The sequence below is a fragment of the Numida meleagris genome, chromosome 3, assembly GCF_002078875.1.
Source record: "Numida meleagris isolate 19003 breed g44 Domestic line chromosome 3, NumMel1.0, whole genome shotgun sequence".
Taxonomy (NCBI): domain Eukaryota; kingdom Metazoa; phylum Chordata; class Aves; order Galliformes; family Numididae; genus Numida; species Numida meleagris.
In genome coordinates this window covers 30,956,412-30,972,718 of record NC_034411.1, presented here as the reverse complement: position 1 = coordinate 30,972,718, position 16,307 = coordinate 30,956,412, and the positions used below count along the sequence as shown (strand labels likewise).

At 51.7% G+C, this 16,307-nt stretch overlaps 2 protein-coding genes across 9 annotated transcripts in view; one reads left to right on the top strand and one right to left on the bottom strand.

Annotated features, from left to right (window-relative positions):
* The window catches only part of TJAP1 (tight junction associated protein 1), a 38,573-nt gene extending 25,001 nt beyond the window's left edge, over positions 1-13,572 (top strand). For all 8 annotated transcript variants that reach the window (XM_021390800.1, XM_021390805.1, XM_021390799.1 and 5 more), the window contains 7 exons: positions 238-396; positions 3,411-3,439; positions 4,492-4,653; positions 5,275-5,341; positions 7,064-7,171; positions 7,868-7,951; positions 9,594-13,572. In XM_021390800.1, coding sequence (XP_021246475.1) covers positions 271-396; positions 3,411-3,439; positions 4,492-4,653; positions 5,275-5,341; positions 7,064-7,171; positions 7,868-7,951; positions 9,594-10,910 — 1,893 coding nt within the window. In that variant the 5' untranslated portion in view covers positions 238-270 and the 3' untranslated portion in view covers positions 10,911-13,572. The remainder of the gene's footprint in view (positions 1-237; positions 397-3,410; positions 3,440-4,491; positions 4,654-5,274; positions 5,342-7,063; positions 7,172-7,867; positions 7,952-9,593) is intronic.
* LRRC73 (leucine rich repeat containing 73) overlaps positions 14,723-16,307 on the bottom strand; it is a 6,748-nt gene continuing 5,163 nt past the window's right edge. Inside the window, exon 6 of the mRNA XM_021390807.1 lies at positions 14,723-15,983. Within this exon, the coding sequence (XP_021246482.1) occupies positions 15,913-15,983 (71 nt within the window). The 3' untranslated portion in view covers positions 14,723-15,912. The remainder of the gene's footprint in view (positions 15,984-16,307) is intronic.

The following is a 16,307-nucleotide window of genomic DNA, read 5'->3' as shown; positions in this document are numbered from 1 at the left end:
GATGTGCCAGCCCTCTGCTCTCACTGGCTGGGAGAAGGACACATCTATCTCTGACTTTGCTCCCTCTCCTGCAGCTGCTGCTCAAGGCTTGTGGTCACATCCTTTCCCTGCTCTATCAGTACTCTGCATGGGGACCTGCTCTGGGACTTCAGGGGAGACGGCTTCCTGCTGGTTTGCTTCTAGGGTTCGATGGAGTGCCTGTGCCTCTCTCTTCTATGAACTTTCTGCTGTTGGTAGGTAACCCGCTGTTGGAGCCACGCAGGTGGGAGGATGTCGAGCACAGCTCCAACAAAGAAGCCTTACCGCAAGGCACCCCCTCAGCATCGTGAGATCCGTCATGAGGTTCCCATCATTCGTGACGACCAGGATGGAGTGATCTTGGCTGAGCAGAGTCAGGTAACAGCTTGCCGGGTGACAAAGGGCTTATCACCACTGCACCAGCAAACAGGGTTTAGTTGCACTGAGGCAGGCCATCTTGAGCAGGCAAAGGGGTTTGAGGTTTGCAACCTGAACTTCTCCTCATCGTGGTCCCTGGAGTCCAGCAGTGAGAAGGAAGTGACAGGGTGCAGAGCAGAGTTGAACGTCAAGAGCCAGACCGTCTTGCCGGTACCGCCACATGGTAGGAAGATGGGACAGCGAAGTGGAAAGCGGTGTCCAAACCGCAGTCGTGGGCACCTCAGCAAATTTGTGAGCCGTAGCATGGAAACAGTTGTGGTGCCTGCAAATGAGGGACACCATTCTAGTTGTTCTTTCAAGAGCAGAAGCCTGGAACGGTCACTTATGTTTAAAGAGCCTCCTGAAGTCTTGACACCGAGGAAATTTCGCATCTCTTCTACACACCAACCTCTGAAAGGGATCTTGAAGCAGCCTGGCATGCAAACAGGCCCATGCTCTGAGACCTTACGCAAGTCCCGCTCAGTTGAGACGCTTTCCCATGGCCATGGTTCGTGCAAGTACAGTGATCCTCAGCTCTGCCTTGTCCGTAAGGAGAAACGCTCTCTGGAGCGCAGCAGCAGTAGTGCTGCTGATATTGCCAAACGCAAGGAGAAACTCAGAGAGGAAAAACTGCAGTTCTCCAAATTCCTGGATGAGATTAGCCAGCGGGTGCTGAGTCCCATCCGCTTGCGCCCACTGGGGGAGACCAGGGGAGCAGAGCAAAACCAGAATTCTGCCTGTTGCCCCAGAGGCTCTGTGCCGGAAGGCCAAGGGGAAGGTCACCTGGAAGAGGTCAAAACCAAGCGTGCATCTGAAAGATCCTCTTGCCCAAGCAGAAGAAAATCAGAAAAGAAATGTGAGGGAATGGGAATGGCTTCATGCCAGAGAAAATGCGCAGAGGAGGCTGAGAGAGTTTCCAAACTAAGAAAGAAAGCCATCCTTGGGAGAAAGGACAGTAAGGAGAAGCTCCTTTCCTTGGACAGAAAGGTAGTAGATCTGTGTCAGTATGAGCTGCAGCAGCTGGCAGACTTGGGGCTGGCAGGGACATCCTCTGAGCAGCAGCACTCACTGTCTTCATGGAAAAGCAGTGCAGGGGGCAAGAGGGATGAAAGCAGTCCCTGTTCTCAGCTGTTACAGCCAAACCATCTATGCGCTAAACTCGAGCGGAAGCGTACAGTGGAGCGGAACTACCCAGAGAAAGGATCCTTCTCCCCTCCAGCACACAGGAGTTGGGAGAAGGGACCTGCCCCATCTAAATCCTCCCCTTCCTTCAGCCTGGCACTAAACAAGGTAGGTGCCAGGACTGCTGGCTTTTGCAGACAGGGGTCTCACAAAGGCTAAAACTCCTACCTGGACCTTGACTTACCTGTAATTCCAGGACTGGGGGGAGATAGCAGGCCCCCAGACCTTGTGCTGTGGGTACTCAGTCACCACAAGTGTTGCTGTCTTGTGTTGCTGCTCATGTCTGTGCTCTAAGTTGGGTATATCTTCCTGGGAGGAACCAGCTTCCCTTTGACCTAGGAGATGGGGAGGTGGGAGTTGGTGCTCTCTCCCCTCTGCAGGCTTCATGGGTGTTTGCAGGTCAGAGCTCCCCAGTCTGCAGGGAACGAACTGGGAAGCTCTAGTGTAGGCAGGTGGTGGGAGGCTCCCAAGACTTTGTATCTGCCCTGTGCCTAGCTATCTTGGGGTAGTGTGGCTCTGTATTTGATGGCTGATTCAGGCCTTCATAAGCTGTATCCTCTCTTCTCCTTTGGGTCTGCTTTGGGACCATTGCCTCTTTTACTAGGAATTGCCTTATCCCCTTTGCCTGGTCACTACTGTGTGCTGTGTGTGTTTGTAGAGGTTGGAGAAGCAGTTGCTAGAAGATTCTGCACGAATTAGTCATCATTTGGGGTTGGGATGCAAGGAGGGGTTGGGTTGCTGGGATTGCCTTTAAGGACAGGAGATTGTATGCGGGCACCAAGGACTATCCTTTTAAAATGTGAACTGATGAAGGAAGCAGCCTCCCGATGTCTTAGGGCCAGAACTGGGGTAAGTTTGCTTTATGTAATATTGCTAGAAGCTTAGCAACCTCATCCACAACTGCATGTGGCATGGCCTTTTAAGCTCAGAGCTGACTGTGACACTTAATAGCCAATTTAAAGTGTTTCAGCACTTAGGGCTTCTGTAGTGCCAGTGCTATACCAAGCACCAAAAATAGACCATGGGCAGCTTGGACTTTGTGAGAATGGTCACAGCCTTGGGCTTTCACAGAAAGTATGGTTGTTGCTAGTGCTAATGAAATCTCACCCAGCTGTGCTGGCAGTCAACAGCAATTTCATGCTGCAGCACTGTCTCTCCTTGTTCTGCAGATCCCTGCTTCAAACATCTGTGGGGATGTTGCCCAGAATGTTTCTTTCACAGGTTTTTTGGCTTCTGGTGTTTCTTGTGCTACCCTAGAATAGTTACAGTGGCTGTTTTCAAGTCTGCAGAAAGGAATCCTTTTCACAGTATAATCTAGCTGGGGTAACTGGTAGACGCGTTTTTTTTCATCTCCCAAATGATGCTCTGTAATTCTTGTGTGAGGCCTTGAGGGTGTTGTGACTGCTGTGGTGACAAGTTAATTCTCAATGTATGCTGGCCTGTTTGATTCCTGCTACCCACTAACTGGATTTGTAGGAAGCTGAAACACCAGTGAAGATGACAACATTGCAAGAGATGCTGAGATTGCAGGTGGGAGAGGAGTTACCTAACTTGTGTGGTGGTTTCTAGTCCAGCTGTTCTACCCTGAACCAAAACACAAAGTCTGTTTTGGTATCAGCCAGCTGAGCGATGTGTATAGATCCCAGCTTTTCTAAGCTTGTTTATCATGATCCCACAGAGCAGGTGTGGAAGAGTCCTACATAGGGTCTAGCAAATGAAAATTTGTCCTCTAAGATACTATGTGAGAGCAACTCATCTGAAAGAATCTCACACCTGTTTTCTTCCCTGTGCAGGAGCCCTTGACGGATGCAGAAAGGATGAAGTAAGTGTCCTGCTCCCCCTTTATGCCTGTTATGTTGCAACTGTGTGAGTGCTGATTCCTCACATCTTGCCTGTGTCACCTGTGCAGCAAAGCTAACTGGCCCTGCAGGCTCCCCATAGATCTTCATTCAACTCTCTTGCGCCATGTGGGCAGAGCTTTAGTCTGTGCCTCGCCAACCTCTTCATTGTATGCCTCACTCTGGGGGCATGGGGACACAGATCTCCAGTGCAGGTGCAGGCAGTGGAGTTGAAACCTTTAACATGAGTGGAGAGAGGAGTGCCTTCATGTTGTTGCCACTGTTTTAATGTAAGCCATCAGAAACAGCATGCAGAGGCCTGCTGCTGAGTGAGGGTGAGAGCTGGGCCCTTTGCTGATGGTGCTGTGGGTCACAGACAGCTGCTAGCACTGTCCTTCAGGCTATAGTGAGGAACAAGTATGCATTGCTAGAGAGGAGCTGAGCTATGCTTCTGTATTTCTCTGAGCACAAAGGAATGAAAAACAACAGGAAATCCTTCTGACCACCAGGCATGTCCTGGCTGGGGACTAACAAAGCAGTTTGTATTGGAATGGGATTGACTGACAGCTGTGATTGCATCTCTACACCCACCCACCACCTCTGCTACTGACCTCAAGGCTGTTTAGAGCACTCTTTCCACCATGTGTTAAAGGTGTGAGGGCTTCTGGACAGTTCATGGGAGGAACAGTTCAACTCCTCTATCCTACACTGGGATAAATTATTGAGTGGGTTTTATTCATCAGTGGGGGACACTGGAGCTGAGCGGCCCATCTGGACAGCGAACTTTATCCAAGTGCTGTAACCTGAGAGAGAGCTGGGAGCGGATAACATGGCTGGCCAGCTAGCGTGTTACAAATCATGCATCTTGTAACAACAGTGCACCTCTCTGCATGGGCTGGAATCCCCCAGTAGTTCAGTTCCCAACTTTTTGGGGCCCACGTGTGGGGTTGGGCCCTAGAGCAGGGCAGCAGGATATGGGTGCAGGTGTGGATTGCCCCTTATGCTCTCAGTGGTACATTTGTTCCTTTGTGCCCAGGCTGCTGCAACATGAGAATGAGGAGCTGCGCCGACGACTGATGTATGTGACTAACAAAATGGAAGCAATGGAGAGGGAGCTGGAGTCAGGTCAAGACTACCTGGAGATGGAGCTGGGTCAGAACCGTGAGGAGCTGGAGAAATTCAAGGACAAATTCCGTAGGTATGAAAAAGAAAAATGAAAGAGGGATAGAGCTAGAGAGATCACTCCCACCAAGGGCTCCCTCAGCTGGCTTGAGCAGGCTGTGCCCTGTTGCATGTAACAGAGACATGCTGCATCCTCAGTGCTTCTCCAGACTGAGGGGAGAGTAAAAGCTTTGCTTTCTCCAGGGTACAGTGTAGAAGCACTGCCAGCTTGAGGGATGGACAGCGCCAGGGAATTCTATCTATTGGATGTAAGGTGGGATCTGTCTTGGGTGGCTGTCTGACATAAGCAAAAAGGAGCCACTGACTACCTGGGAAGTAGTGCTTTGGTTAGAAATTAATGCTAGTCACTGATTTCATGGTTACACATAGCTTAGCTCAGAGGAATCCTTGGAAGTCCTTCTTACTCTCTCCAACAAAGACATGAAAGGTCACCCAACCAAGCTCACCTTGCCTCTAGTAACTTGGAGTCTGAAGGCCTTTATGTGATAAAGATGAAGCATAGTTATTATGCCTGGTTGTCTTAGTACTGTGAATACAGTATTGGAGTTGTGGAGTTGATGGTTTGCTTGGTAGTTATGAAGAATTCTTGAGCAAAGGCCTGAGATCCATTCCTGTCTGTACAATCTTGATTCTGTAGGTTGCAGAACAGCTACACTGCTTCCCAGAGAACCAACCAAGACCTGGAAGAGAAGCTGCATGCCCTGGTAAGTGCTCTGTTCTACAGAGAGGAGGTAGAATAGACATGTATGTCAGGAGCAGAATGGGGAAGGGTTCCTGGCTTTAGCCAGCAGACGGGGTCATGGGTGTGGGGTGGGTTTCTGGCCATGACCATCTTTTCTCCTTTCCGACTGGTGTCATAAACTAGTTTCTTGACTTACTGAGCCCCTACTTGGTCATGCATGTGAGCTTGATTGCCCACAACATAACTGCATGGTATTCCGTCATGTTGCTTCAGTCCCTCTCAAAATGCCAGGGATGTGTCAGCCAGTCTTGGGGTAGTCATCCTGGGAGGACGGGGGCAGTCAAAGCAGAGCCAGTGTGCGTGTGTGTCTGTTGTGTGCATTCATAACACTCATGGCTGTTTCTTTTCTCTCCCTCCCTCTCTCTTTCTCTCTCTCTCTTTCTCCTCCCCACGCTGCTGCTGGCACACGCTGGGCGCACTCACCTCTCAGGCCTCTCTCAGCCAAAGCTGGATTTTTGCAGTTGCGTCTTTTCGTTTGTGTGTTTTTTCTTTTTCCTCTTCACGTGTCTCAGCCTGTTGGTTTCATTGTCAGTCCCACATATACACCATCCCAGATGGAGGGGCCCCAGCCCTCGTCCAGCCAAGGGCTCACCTGGTATCCAGCAGCTGCCCGCAGATGCAGCAGGTCCTAGCTTGCAGTGCTCCATCTTAGGAGCATTTGACTCTGGGCCAGCTGGAGCATGGCGTGCTGGGAAGTGGTGCCCATAAGCTGTGGCGCTGCACAAGATGAGGATGGCTGTGAGCTTTGTTTGCTCCCCTTCCTTCCCCTTCTGGGATGTGAGCAGGCAAGTTAAACAGCTGAGATGTAGCCCAAGATGAGGGTATTTTTTTGTTTTTGTTCTAGCCCTTGAATTTCTTGGGTTAATATAAATTCTGTTGGTTCCTAAAAAGACTGCATACTTGGGAAGGATTCTCCTCCTCAGCCCCCTTTTGTGTCACTGTACACACCCGTGACTCATCGTTGGGCCTTGGTGGTCACAGCCTTGGAGATGACTGGATCAATGTTGGAGGAACTTCTTGAGAAAGGGGATGGCTTGGTTGTTCTAAGCTATTGCTCCTCTCAGTTGTTACATCTGAGTTTCTGTGTGCCCTGCACCTGAACTGTTAGGGAGTCTAAAGAGGCAAGATCATCTGCTTTAGGGAGGGTGTTAGGGGAGCTACAGATGAAGCTGCACAGGTCCTTTTTCTTAGTAGAGCAAGAACTGAGCTCTTTGAAGATGGTGCCCTTTCCCTGCCAAAAAGAACTGTCCACTCAGCATTGACTGCTGATCTTTATTGGCAGTATTCTTGTTCTGTTGACCCTGAGCAGAGGACTGATTATCACGAGCTCAGAGGTAGTTACTGCTGGTGGCAAGATGACTGTTCAAAACCAGTAGCTTTCCATCAGACACCCTGTGAGCCATGACAGAGAGGAAACATGGTTATGCTGCAAGAAGAGGGACTGCATTAAGGAGGTTCAAACCCACTAGTTGTCTCTGTACCTAGCACAGTAGCTGTCTCCAGCCACCTTTGGAATCCCCTGCGAGGTGAAGAGCCAGGCTGTCCCCTTTGTCTGTCTGTCTAGAAGTTTTTGTATCTCAGCTGAACATGTCATTGTGCTATGCTTGGGGTGAGGCGGGTGGTGAAACTGGTTTGTTTCTTTTCTGTGCTGTGGAGATTTACACCTGGTGTTCTTGAATCCCAGATTAAAAAGGCAGAGATGGACCGCAAGACGTTGGACTGGGAGATTGTAGAGCTCACTAATAAATTGCTTGATGCCAAAACAACTATCAATAAGCTGGAGGAACTTAATGTAAGTGTGAGTCTGCAAATGGTTGTGGAACCGTGTTGAGGTGTGGGCTTTTTTTCTTGTTCAAAGTCATTAGTGTAAAGAAGCACATGAATAACTCAAATGTGTACGAAAATGTGGGAATAAGCAAATAGAAAAGGGCCTGAGGGGTTGAGCAAGGAAGAGCTGATCTTAAAGTCTGATATGTTTGCTTTTTTGGTGCTGAAGCTTAAGGTTTGACCTGTGTCCAGGCTGTACCAACCAAGTGGTCATTTAGCTTAGAAATGGGAGGGAACAGTTGCCTTTTCCCCACAACTAATGTAGAAGTTTCTGGATTTGGTGCGTGTTTCTCTTAACTGCTCTCAGTCCACTCCAGTCTGCCTGCAAGATGTCTGACATTGAGCAGTGTCTGCAGGCATGGCTGAGAGCTCCAAGATGGGTTAGCAAAAATCTGGTGGGACTTTTGGAGATGAGTTCCACAAAAAGATAGGAGTTTGATATATGGAGAGAATATAGGCCTGGAACAAGAATCTGGAGTTGAAAGGGACATGGCTGAGCTGTAAGAAGTAAACAAGGTGTGGAGAGGAGGGAAGGTAGGTGCCCTCAGGAGAAGTTCATGATATTCCACCTTCTGTTTGAAGCTGGTCAGGTGGTGTAATTTCAGGTAAGAGATCAGTCTGATGCTGTTGCACACCTGTGCCCTTTTTTTTTTTTTTTCAGGAACGCTATCGACAGGACTGTAACCTTGCAGTACAGCTGCTCAAGTGTAACAAGTCTCACTTCAGGAACCACAAATTTGCTGATGTGAGTAGCAGTCCTCCTGAGATGGGGAAGAAAGGCTCATGGTTTCCACCTGTCTTTCCAGCTTTCTCTGCAGGGCTGTTGGCCTCTCATCCTTCAGCCTCGGGCAGAGGTGTGGGGGGCTCCCGTTGCTACTCCCACCGAGAAGGCAGCATAGAGCCTCTGCCAGCTCCTCTTTCACACCAGCTCCATTTCACAGCTCAGCCAAGACCTGTTATAAAAAGCACAATAACCTTGAATTTGATAGCCTGCCGGGTGCCTGATGGGAGCTGGCCAAAGGACAGACCTCTCACTTACCCTGCTCTGTCCTCTTTCCTTTCTCACCTGGCCACATGCAAGGGCTGTGCTGTGTGATAAAGGGTCAAGCAGCAGTAGGCTGGCCCTGCTTCACTTCTTTCTCTGATGAAAAGTTTGGGGGGCAACATTCAGGACATCTTTTGGGCCTCCTGAATGGGAGATGTTGGTACCAACATATACTCCTGCTTGTGAGAGCTCATCCTCCCTCGGGGTAACTTAAGGTGGAGGTTAGGCCTTTCATGTTTGTAGCATCACTCATTTGGGAATATCGTTCAGGCATTTAACCCAGCTCTCTCTTTTTCTGTGCCCTTATTCTTTAGCACTTCATATGCTCCTCTCTGCAAAACCATGTGCTCATCTTTAGTAACTTAGCAGGTGACCAGCATGTTCCCCTCCCCCACTGTGTCTCAAATTAGCACTCTTGAGGTCAATGTATCAGTTACTGCTGGGGTAACCTTGACCCCTCTCCCAGCTGTCTCCCCTCCCCAGGGCTTTGAATTCTGCCCCCCAGAGTGCTGTGTCCTACATGGCTGCCACTGGAGGGGGTCGGTGTTGAGCCACTGTGCAAGCAGTCTGCCTCACAGCCAGCTGTTCACATGCACTGCGCCCCCAGCTTTGGATGGAGTTTCCTTCTGGCTGTGACAGGACAGACCTTGCTGTGCCATGGAGTGGCTTGTGGAGCTTTGTTCTCCATGCTAGTGTGCTTGACAAGGCAGTGGGGAGAACAGTAACATCCATCTGCAGGACAAGGACCAGTGCTTAACTCTGCTGGACCTCGGTCCTGAGGCTGTGGTAATAAGTCTGATGTTTCCTCTCTGAAAAGGAGAGAGTTGAGGAAATGGGATGAGGTGGAGGGAGTCAGTGGGAGCAAGGGAAGGCATCGATTCTGATCTGTGGGCAGGCTGCCAAGGCAGCAAGGCTGTAATTACTGCATTTGGGGAGCACTGCAGATGTGAGCACTGGGGGCTATGCTAAGTCACTTCAGTGCAACCACCAGCTTATTTTCCACAGATCAATAGACCTCTCCCTAGCATGCACTGGCTGGGCCTTGTCTCTGTGCTCACAGGCATGGCCTGTGACATCATTTCTTGTTCTTTTTCCAAGGTGGGCCTGTGAACCGTAGCCTAGAAACGTGAGTGGTATGACAGTTACAGAGCCTTGTTAGACCCTCATATAGGGCAGGTTCTCTTTTGGAAAGAGATATCTACCCCAAGGTAAGGTACATAAAAGTTAGCATTGAGATAAAGATTAAAAGTACGCATGAAGGTTGGCTGGAAAAGGCAGGTTTTTTTGGAACCTAGTGACTTGTATGTCACTACCCTTCTAATGTCCTGTTCCTTCTCCCTAGCTTCCCTATGAGCTGCAGGATATGGTCAATAAGCATTTGCACAGCACTCAGGAGTCTGCAGGCCCTGGTCAAGAGGCAACCCACACCTTGGCACCATCTGATGTTGTGCCCACCTCAGTCATTGCCAGGGTTTTGGAGAAGCCAGAATCTCTGGTGCTGAATTCAGCCAAGTCTAGCAGTGGCAATTGTCCCGTGGCTGAGGATGTCTTTGTGCATGTGGACATGAGTGGAGCCCCTCCTGATGCCTGCAACAGTGCAGGGCAGATGAAGAAGGAGGGAGGGGAAGTCGGGAAGCAGCAGAATGGTGGCTGCAAGCCACAGGGCAGTGTGGAAAGCGCACCAGAGGATGTGCCAGCCTTTGAGAAGCTAAGCCCATACCCTACACCCTCACCTCCCCATCCTATGTACCCTGGGCGCAAAGTGATTGAGTTCTCTGAGGACAAGGTAAGGATCCCAAAGAACAGTCCCCTGCCCAACTGTACGTATGCTACACGCCAGGCCATCTCCCTCAGCCTGGTACAGAGTGAAGATGAGAGCTGCGACAGGCACCGAACGCTTCCCAACAGCCCTGCTTCAGAAGGGCGCCGCTCGGCCTCCAGCTGTTCCTGTCAGCAGTCCCCCAAAGCAGCCAGGGCTCATGGCTCTTCCCAGAGCAGCCCCTTCAGCAGCCCTCCCCAGATCCCGAGCGCCTTTGCTAGCTCTGCCAGCTCTGAGGAGGACCTGCTGGCCAACTGGCAGCGTATGTTTGTGGACAAGGCACCCCCCACCTCAGAGCGGGTGCTGATGAACCGTACGGCCTTCAGCCGTGACACGGCCCCTGAGCTCCAGAAGAGGTTCAGCCGCTCCATGCAGGAGCTGGATAGGGCAGCCTCTGCTTACTCAGATGGCGAGGAATCTGCTCAGAGCTGCAGCTGGACCGTGAGCAGGGACTCAAGTGTGGACACAGACAGCACGGAGTCCAGAGCCCGCAGGAGCCATTTCTCCTCAGACTATGGTACGGACTTCTCCCAGGATGAAGCCCAGAAGCTGTTGCAGGGAAGTGGTGGAGGCACTGCTGATCCCGGAAGCCCACCCCCAGAAAAGCACAAGGACTATGTCGACCTTGGCTTGCCTGAGAGCCCAGCTGATGAGAGAGAATTGTTGCTACAGGGAAGCAAGGAGAGCAACCAAGGAGGAGCTCAAGAGGAGAGTGGGGAAGGGAGGGTTAAGCCCCCCTTCAGTCGGCCACACCGCAGCCCCAAGAGAATGGGGGTCCACCATCTGCATCGCAAGGACAGTCTGACGCAGGCCCAGGAGCAAGGCAACCTTCTCAGCTGAGGCAGGGGAAGAAGCAGCCGCATGCTGCAGAGCTGTGGGATGCCTCCATCTGTCTTCTGAGGGAGAAAACCTCTCTGTGTCCACCTCCCCAGGAGGAGCTCTGGGCTCTGCTCTTAAATGTTATATTTATTCTCTTCTTTTGCTACCTGGAAGAGCTGGGGTTCCCCTTCCCTGGCACCTCAGACCCGCAGTACTAGCACATGTTGCGCAGAAGCACACCCACTGCCCTGGCACACTCACAGCTCTCTTCACAGCCTCACACTGGTGCCTGTACCAGACCTTGTTCTTGGTACCCATGTCCTGGTGCCTCTCCTCTCTATGCTCCCGTCCTCCCTTTCCCCTTCCCACTCAGGTACCTGAGGCCCCAGCTGCTCCCATACTGGTGCCTGCAGCTGCTCTGCTCTCTTTTAACTCGTGCCAACAGGGCAGGGTGCCTGCATGGTGGTGTCTGATTCCCTGGGAGCCCTCAAGGGCCACGAGGCCTCTCCCAGGGGGTGGATCTGAGCCCTGGGGTGTATGCCGAGGATGCTGGTTTCTTATTTTCCTGCTGGGTTTTGTTTTCCCCCAGCACTCTGGGTTGTGTTCTTCAGAATCTGCCCCTGCAGCTCCCTATTCCTCAGCTCAGCACCTGGCCCCCACTGAGGTGACACGCAGGGCCCTGTGCTGTAACATTCAGCTGAGAGGCTGGCGAAGGGGCAGGTCAGCCCCTTCCCAGACAGAGACATCGCCCTCTGGGCCCTGGGGCTTGTTTGTGCGTCTCCTCCTTCACACCTCTTCCCCCGCTCTCTGTGCTGTTGTTTTGTTTGAATGGTGCTGACTCCTTGCTCTTGGGTGGGCTTCTTTCTTCTTTCCAAGCTTTTGGTTTTGGGGTGTATTGTTTTTTTTTCTTTTTCCCTGCCCTGCATAAGCAGACAAAGTGGTTGGCAGCCAGTCTGTTGCCTGTGTTAAGGGTGTGTTGGGGTGGCTCAGTTCTGAGCTGCGCTTCCCACTGATCCTGGTCTTCAGCCTGCAGAAATCCCTCCAGACTTGGGAACTAGATCTTGCCCCCGGGGGAGTGAGGTATGAAGGATGCTACTGGGATTTTCTGGGCAGGGCTTTGTGCACCACGGCCGTGGGAATGTGAGGGAACTGCTCCTGGCGGCCGCACTACCTCATGCCTCAGTAGCAGCCCTCTGCCAGAGTCTCTTTGTGCCCCCGCTTTGGGGGCTTCAGACTGGCTCTGGTGCTTCCACTCCTGAGCAGGGCCTCTCTGCGTGTTTTTCCTAGTGTAGTGTGGTATTGTGTGACTCTTCTTCACGGTCTTGTGTGCTCAGTGTCTTATTGGGGGGAGGGAAAGGGAGAGGTCTGTAGATGTAGGTGTTTTTTTGAGGCCTAACAAAGCCTAGTGTCCAGTTTTAATTTTGTCCTGTGCCCATGTCCATGTTTCACCCCTTACCCAGGGGTGCGAGGCAAAGGGCTGGCCTGCTTCCTGGGCTGTGCTCCCCCTGCAGCAGCTGGCTGTCATAGCCTGCTGTTTTATGAGTTGTGTTTGTGCTGTCTTCCTGTCCTACTCCGTTAGTTCTTTGCTGGCCAGCTGTGCTGGAGGAGAGCAGCCCAATGTCTGGGAGGGAGCTGAAAGCCAGAGATGCAGCCAAGAGCTGCTCAGGGGCCCTGCTCCCCTCCCAGATCCCCATCTATCTAGAGGGCCGCACTTGCAGCTGGAGGCAGCGAGGGCCCCAGCTCCAGTCTGGAGGCTCCAGGGCCTGTGAAAGGGAGCTGCAGGCCTCTGGGGGCTTTGTGTGCCCTAGCTGGAGCTGCTGCTTCTGTGCTTACCTTCCGTCCCACCTCAAACAGCTGTGGAGCTGGATGCCAACCTCCAGGGTGGAGGTGGGACTCAGTATTTCACTACAGTATTTCACTCAATTCCTGTGCAAACAGGCTGGTGCTGGGAGCAGAAGCTTCCTTTTAGCTTGCAGGGCATTATTTCCTGTCCTGAAAGTTGTTATGGGATCCTTGCATTTGCTCTTCCTGCCACTATGCTGCTGAGTTTCTCCTGCTCTTCTGAGGCAGTACTGAGGGCTTTCAGCTGCAGCAGCCACCATCTTGTGGCTCATGGACATCACCTGGGGTTGGGTGCTTGTGGAGTGAGCTCCTGGGGCTCTCAGAACACCTGTGGCACATGTGGGACAGCCTGGCTGACTGGGCTGGCTGATGTGGGTTAGCCCGTCCCCCTCATTGCAGCTGGGAGGCATTGCCCCTCAGGGCTTATCTCTCCTGGTGTGCTGATCAGGGGACAAAACCCATTATCTTGCTGAAATTGATGGTGCTGGGCACACCCCTGCTTTTGGTCACAGTAAGCTAAAAGCACAGTGGAGGAAAGAAGGGTGGGAAAGGAGTGCCCACATCCTTCTCATGCATTTGTTTCACAGCATTAGGCCGCTGGCAGGCAGTGAGGGGGAGCAGGCAGCCTAAGGAGGAGCAGTGCCCCCTCCCAGCCAGCACGGTGCCTGCCCTTTGCTCTCCTTTGGCAGTGTTGGCTCTGGGCCCTTGAGCTGACTCAGCCTTCTGTGTCCCAACTCCAGACTGTTAATCTGTAACTAATGTGTTTTGTTGTTGGTTTTTTTTTCTGAAATTTTCAAACTGATGTATATTTTAAGACCAGAAATAAACTATTTTAAAAGTAGGGGGTGATGGCTGTAGCATTCTTTCACTGGGGTAAGGACCTGGGCCAGACCCATCTTGAGCATGTGAGGGAGCAGAGCCTCTCATGGTACAGTGTCCCAAGCTTGCTGAACTGCACGTATCTCCTGTAAGCTTTCCAGGTGGTTGTGAATTCACAAGTTATCCTCTGTGCCTGCCTCAGTCGCAGTCTGTTTCAAAGTGTTTGTGCAGATCAAATAGTCTGCGTTACAGAAGTACAGTCCCAGGCAAGGAGTGCTCTGGGGGGTGAGTGGTGGTTTACTTCTGTAATTGCATGAGAGCAGATGCTCTGGAAACTGTTCTCTGGGTCTGAGTGCATATGGACAGCTCAAAGATCAGAATGAGCCTGTTGGCCAGAATCCCTCTGTGTTCATGTCACTTTTGACTCTGAAGCTAACAGCGTTTTTTTAAAAAAATAAAAAGCAGATTATTTAACCAGGCAACTTTGGGAAACATTGAAAAATAATGTAGGCAATTTTTCATATTGTTTTGAAGGCTGTGAAAGTGAGGCTTGGTCTGCCAAAACCTCTTTGCGATGAATTCTGATGCTATAAGAAGGCCCAGTGTTACCCAGGAAATGCTGCCTGCCACATTTCAAGTGTTTTGCTGGCTGTGCATGTCTGGTTTGTGTCTTCCCAGAGACCTTCACATACTCATCTAGAACAAGAAGAGGTACTGCAAATTCTTCTTGTACTTACTGTTTTTCTTGAAACCCCAGCTTGTAGAGTCAAGAGCCAATTCTCCATTTCAGAAACCAAGATAGGTTATCCTGGAGAAGTTTTATAATTCTAGTGTATTTAATATCTTTGTTTTCTTTCTGTGAGTAAAGTGGTTTGGAATTGACAGGAGATAAACAGGAAGTCCTCTTTGTGTGAGAGGGAGTTTCTGTGGGTTACTGATACCAACACTTCCCTGAGTTTCCTTTTCATGATAAACTGCACTGCAGGGGACTCTGATGAAATCTCCATCTCGCATGTTATGCAGGTGTCTGCCTTCCTGTAGCACTCTGTTTCCCAAGCTCCATCCTCATGGCAGCGGGAGGAGACCCTGGGCACCTTCTGGTGTAGGTGGATGGAGTGACACAGGAAGCATCTTGTTTCCGTGACTCCATAATTAATGATTTTATTCTGTGCTCCCTTGAGCAGCAGCTGCTGCCGCAGTTTAATCTTCCAACTCAATGCCAGCCATGAAACACAATCTTCTTCGTTACTGCACTTCAGCAAGTGCAGGGGACATGTGGCTGCAAGCTGCCATCCCAGCACTAGTTGGAGCCTTCACCACAGCCTGTGGAGCCATAGACAGGCTCCAGCCCTCACCTCCAGCAGAAGCGAAAGTCTTGAGGAGGGCAAACAGGACTATGCTGGACCTCGCTGCAGGGCCAGGCAGGCATCTTCTCCAAGGAAGCCCTGCTGCCTGTACAACAAAGGGAGGAGGGAAGCTGGAAGGACGCTGGTATCCTTCACCCCTGCAGAACAACCCTCTTGCAGCTGGGATCCAGGATCTTGTGCTTCAGGAGGGGCACAAGGGGGCTGCCTGGGCTTGTTTGATGTGTGAAAGAGTCTGCCAGCACCTCATATGATCCTGCAAAAGCCTGTGCCAGACAGCCTAAAGCTGGCACCCAGCTTCAGCAGAAACTCACCCCTGGATGACAGTGTGCCTCACTGTCCCCCGTCCCCGTTCTGCGGGCTGTGAGCAGCGCCTGCAAGGAGGCTGGTACTCACTGGGGCAAGGCAGTGGACGTTGCAGGAGGCAACGCAGAGCTCGGGCTGCAGCTCCGTTGCAGGGAGCTCGGCCCTGGACGGTGCTGCCACCTGCCGCCCGTGCTATGCCCTCTCCTGCAGCTGTGAGAGGGGAAATGCCCATTTTTAGTACCATTTCTGGCAGCACCGTTACCTTGGTCCAGCAGGAGCAGAAGGACTGAGGCAGCTGCGAGCAGTGCCATATCTGTGACCTTTATAAAACTCTGGTTGTGACAGCAGGACAAGCAATAGAAAGACCATCTCTTATACACATCTGAATAAATACAGCCTGCGCCCTGCAGGGCACAGCCAGGCATGGGGAGAGGCAGGGCAGTGTGAGCGACACATGCAGCAACCGGACAACCACAAGCAGCCGACGGGGCGTGTGATGACACAGAGATGTGTAGAGGTTCACTCAGACCAGGCTCCGGTGCTCAGAGAGTCAAGGAGCATCAACAGGACGTGAAATGCGTGAGGAGACCCCAGGGGCAGCTCTCTGGAGGCATGGAGCTGGTGGGTGCGTGCCCCCCTGGCGTGCCACATGTGCGGCACTCTCCTTGGCAGAAGCAGGCAGAGTAGCCCAGCTACATCTCTGTTTCTGCTAAGAGGCTGTCACCGAGGCCTGACGTCATCAAGACCATCTGGGAGCTGGGATCTGCAGCAAGAGGGAGAAAACAGTGAGCTTTTGGGGCTGCAGGAGGACAAGGAGCTGCTCTCCAGATCCAGAGGTGAGAATGAAGGACTGCAGCCCTGCAGGGTGGAAACAAAGTGCTGAGAGGATTTGGGGATTAAGTAGCAGCTAGGCCTGCTCAGGTCACGCAGCTAACAGGGATTCTGGGGGTTACTGTTATGAGATGCCTGGGCAGGGGGAAGGCAAAGACAGCTGCAAGAGACCAGGGTGAGCGTCTGTATTTGTTCTGTCCCAGCAGCCTGGGGTACTTGGCTGTCAGAAACATAGCTCTGATCCCGTAACCCCCCC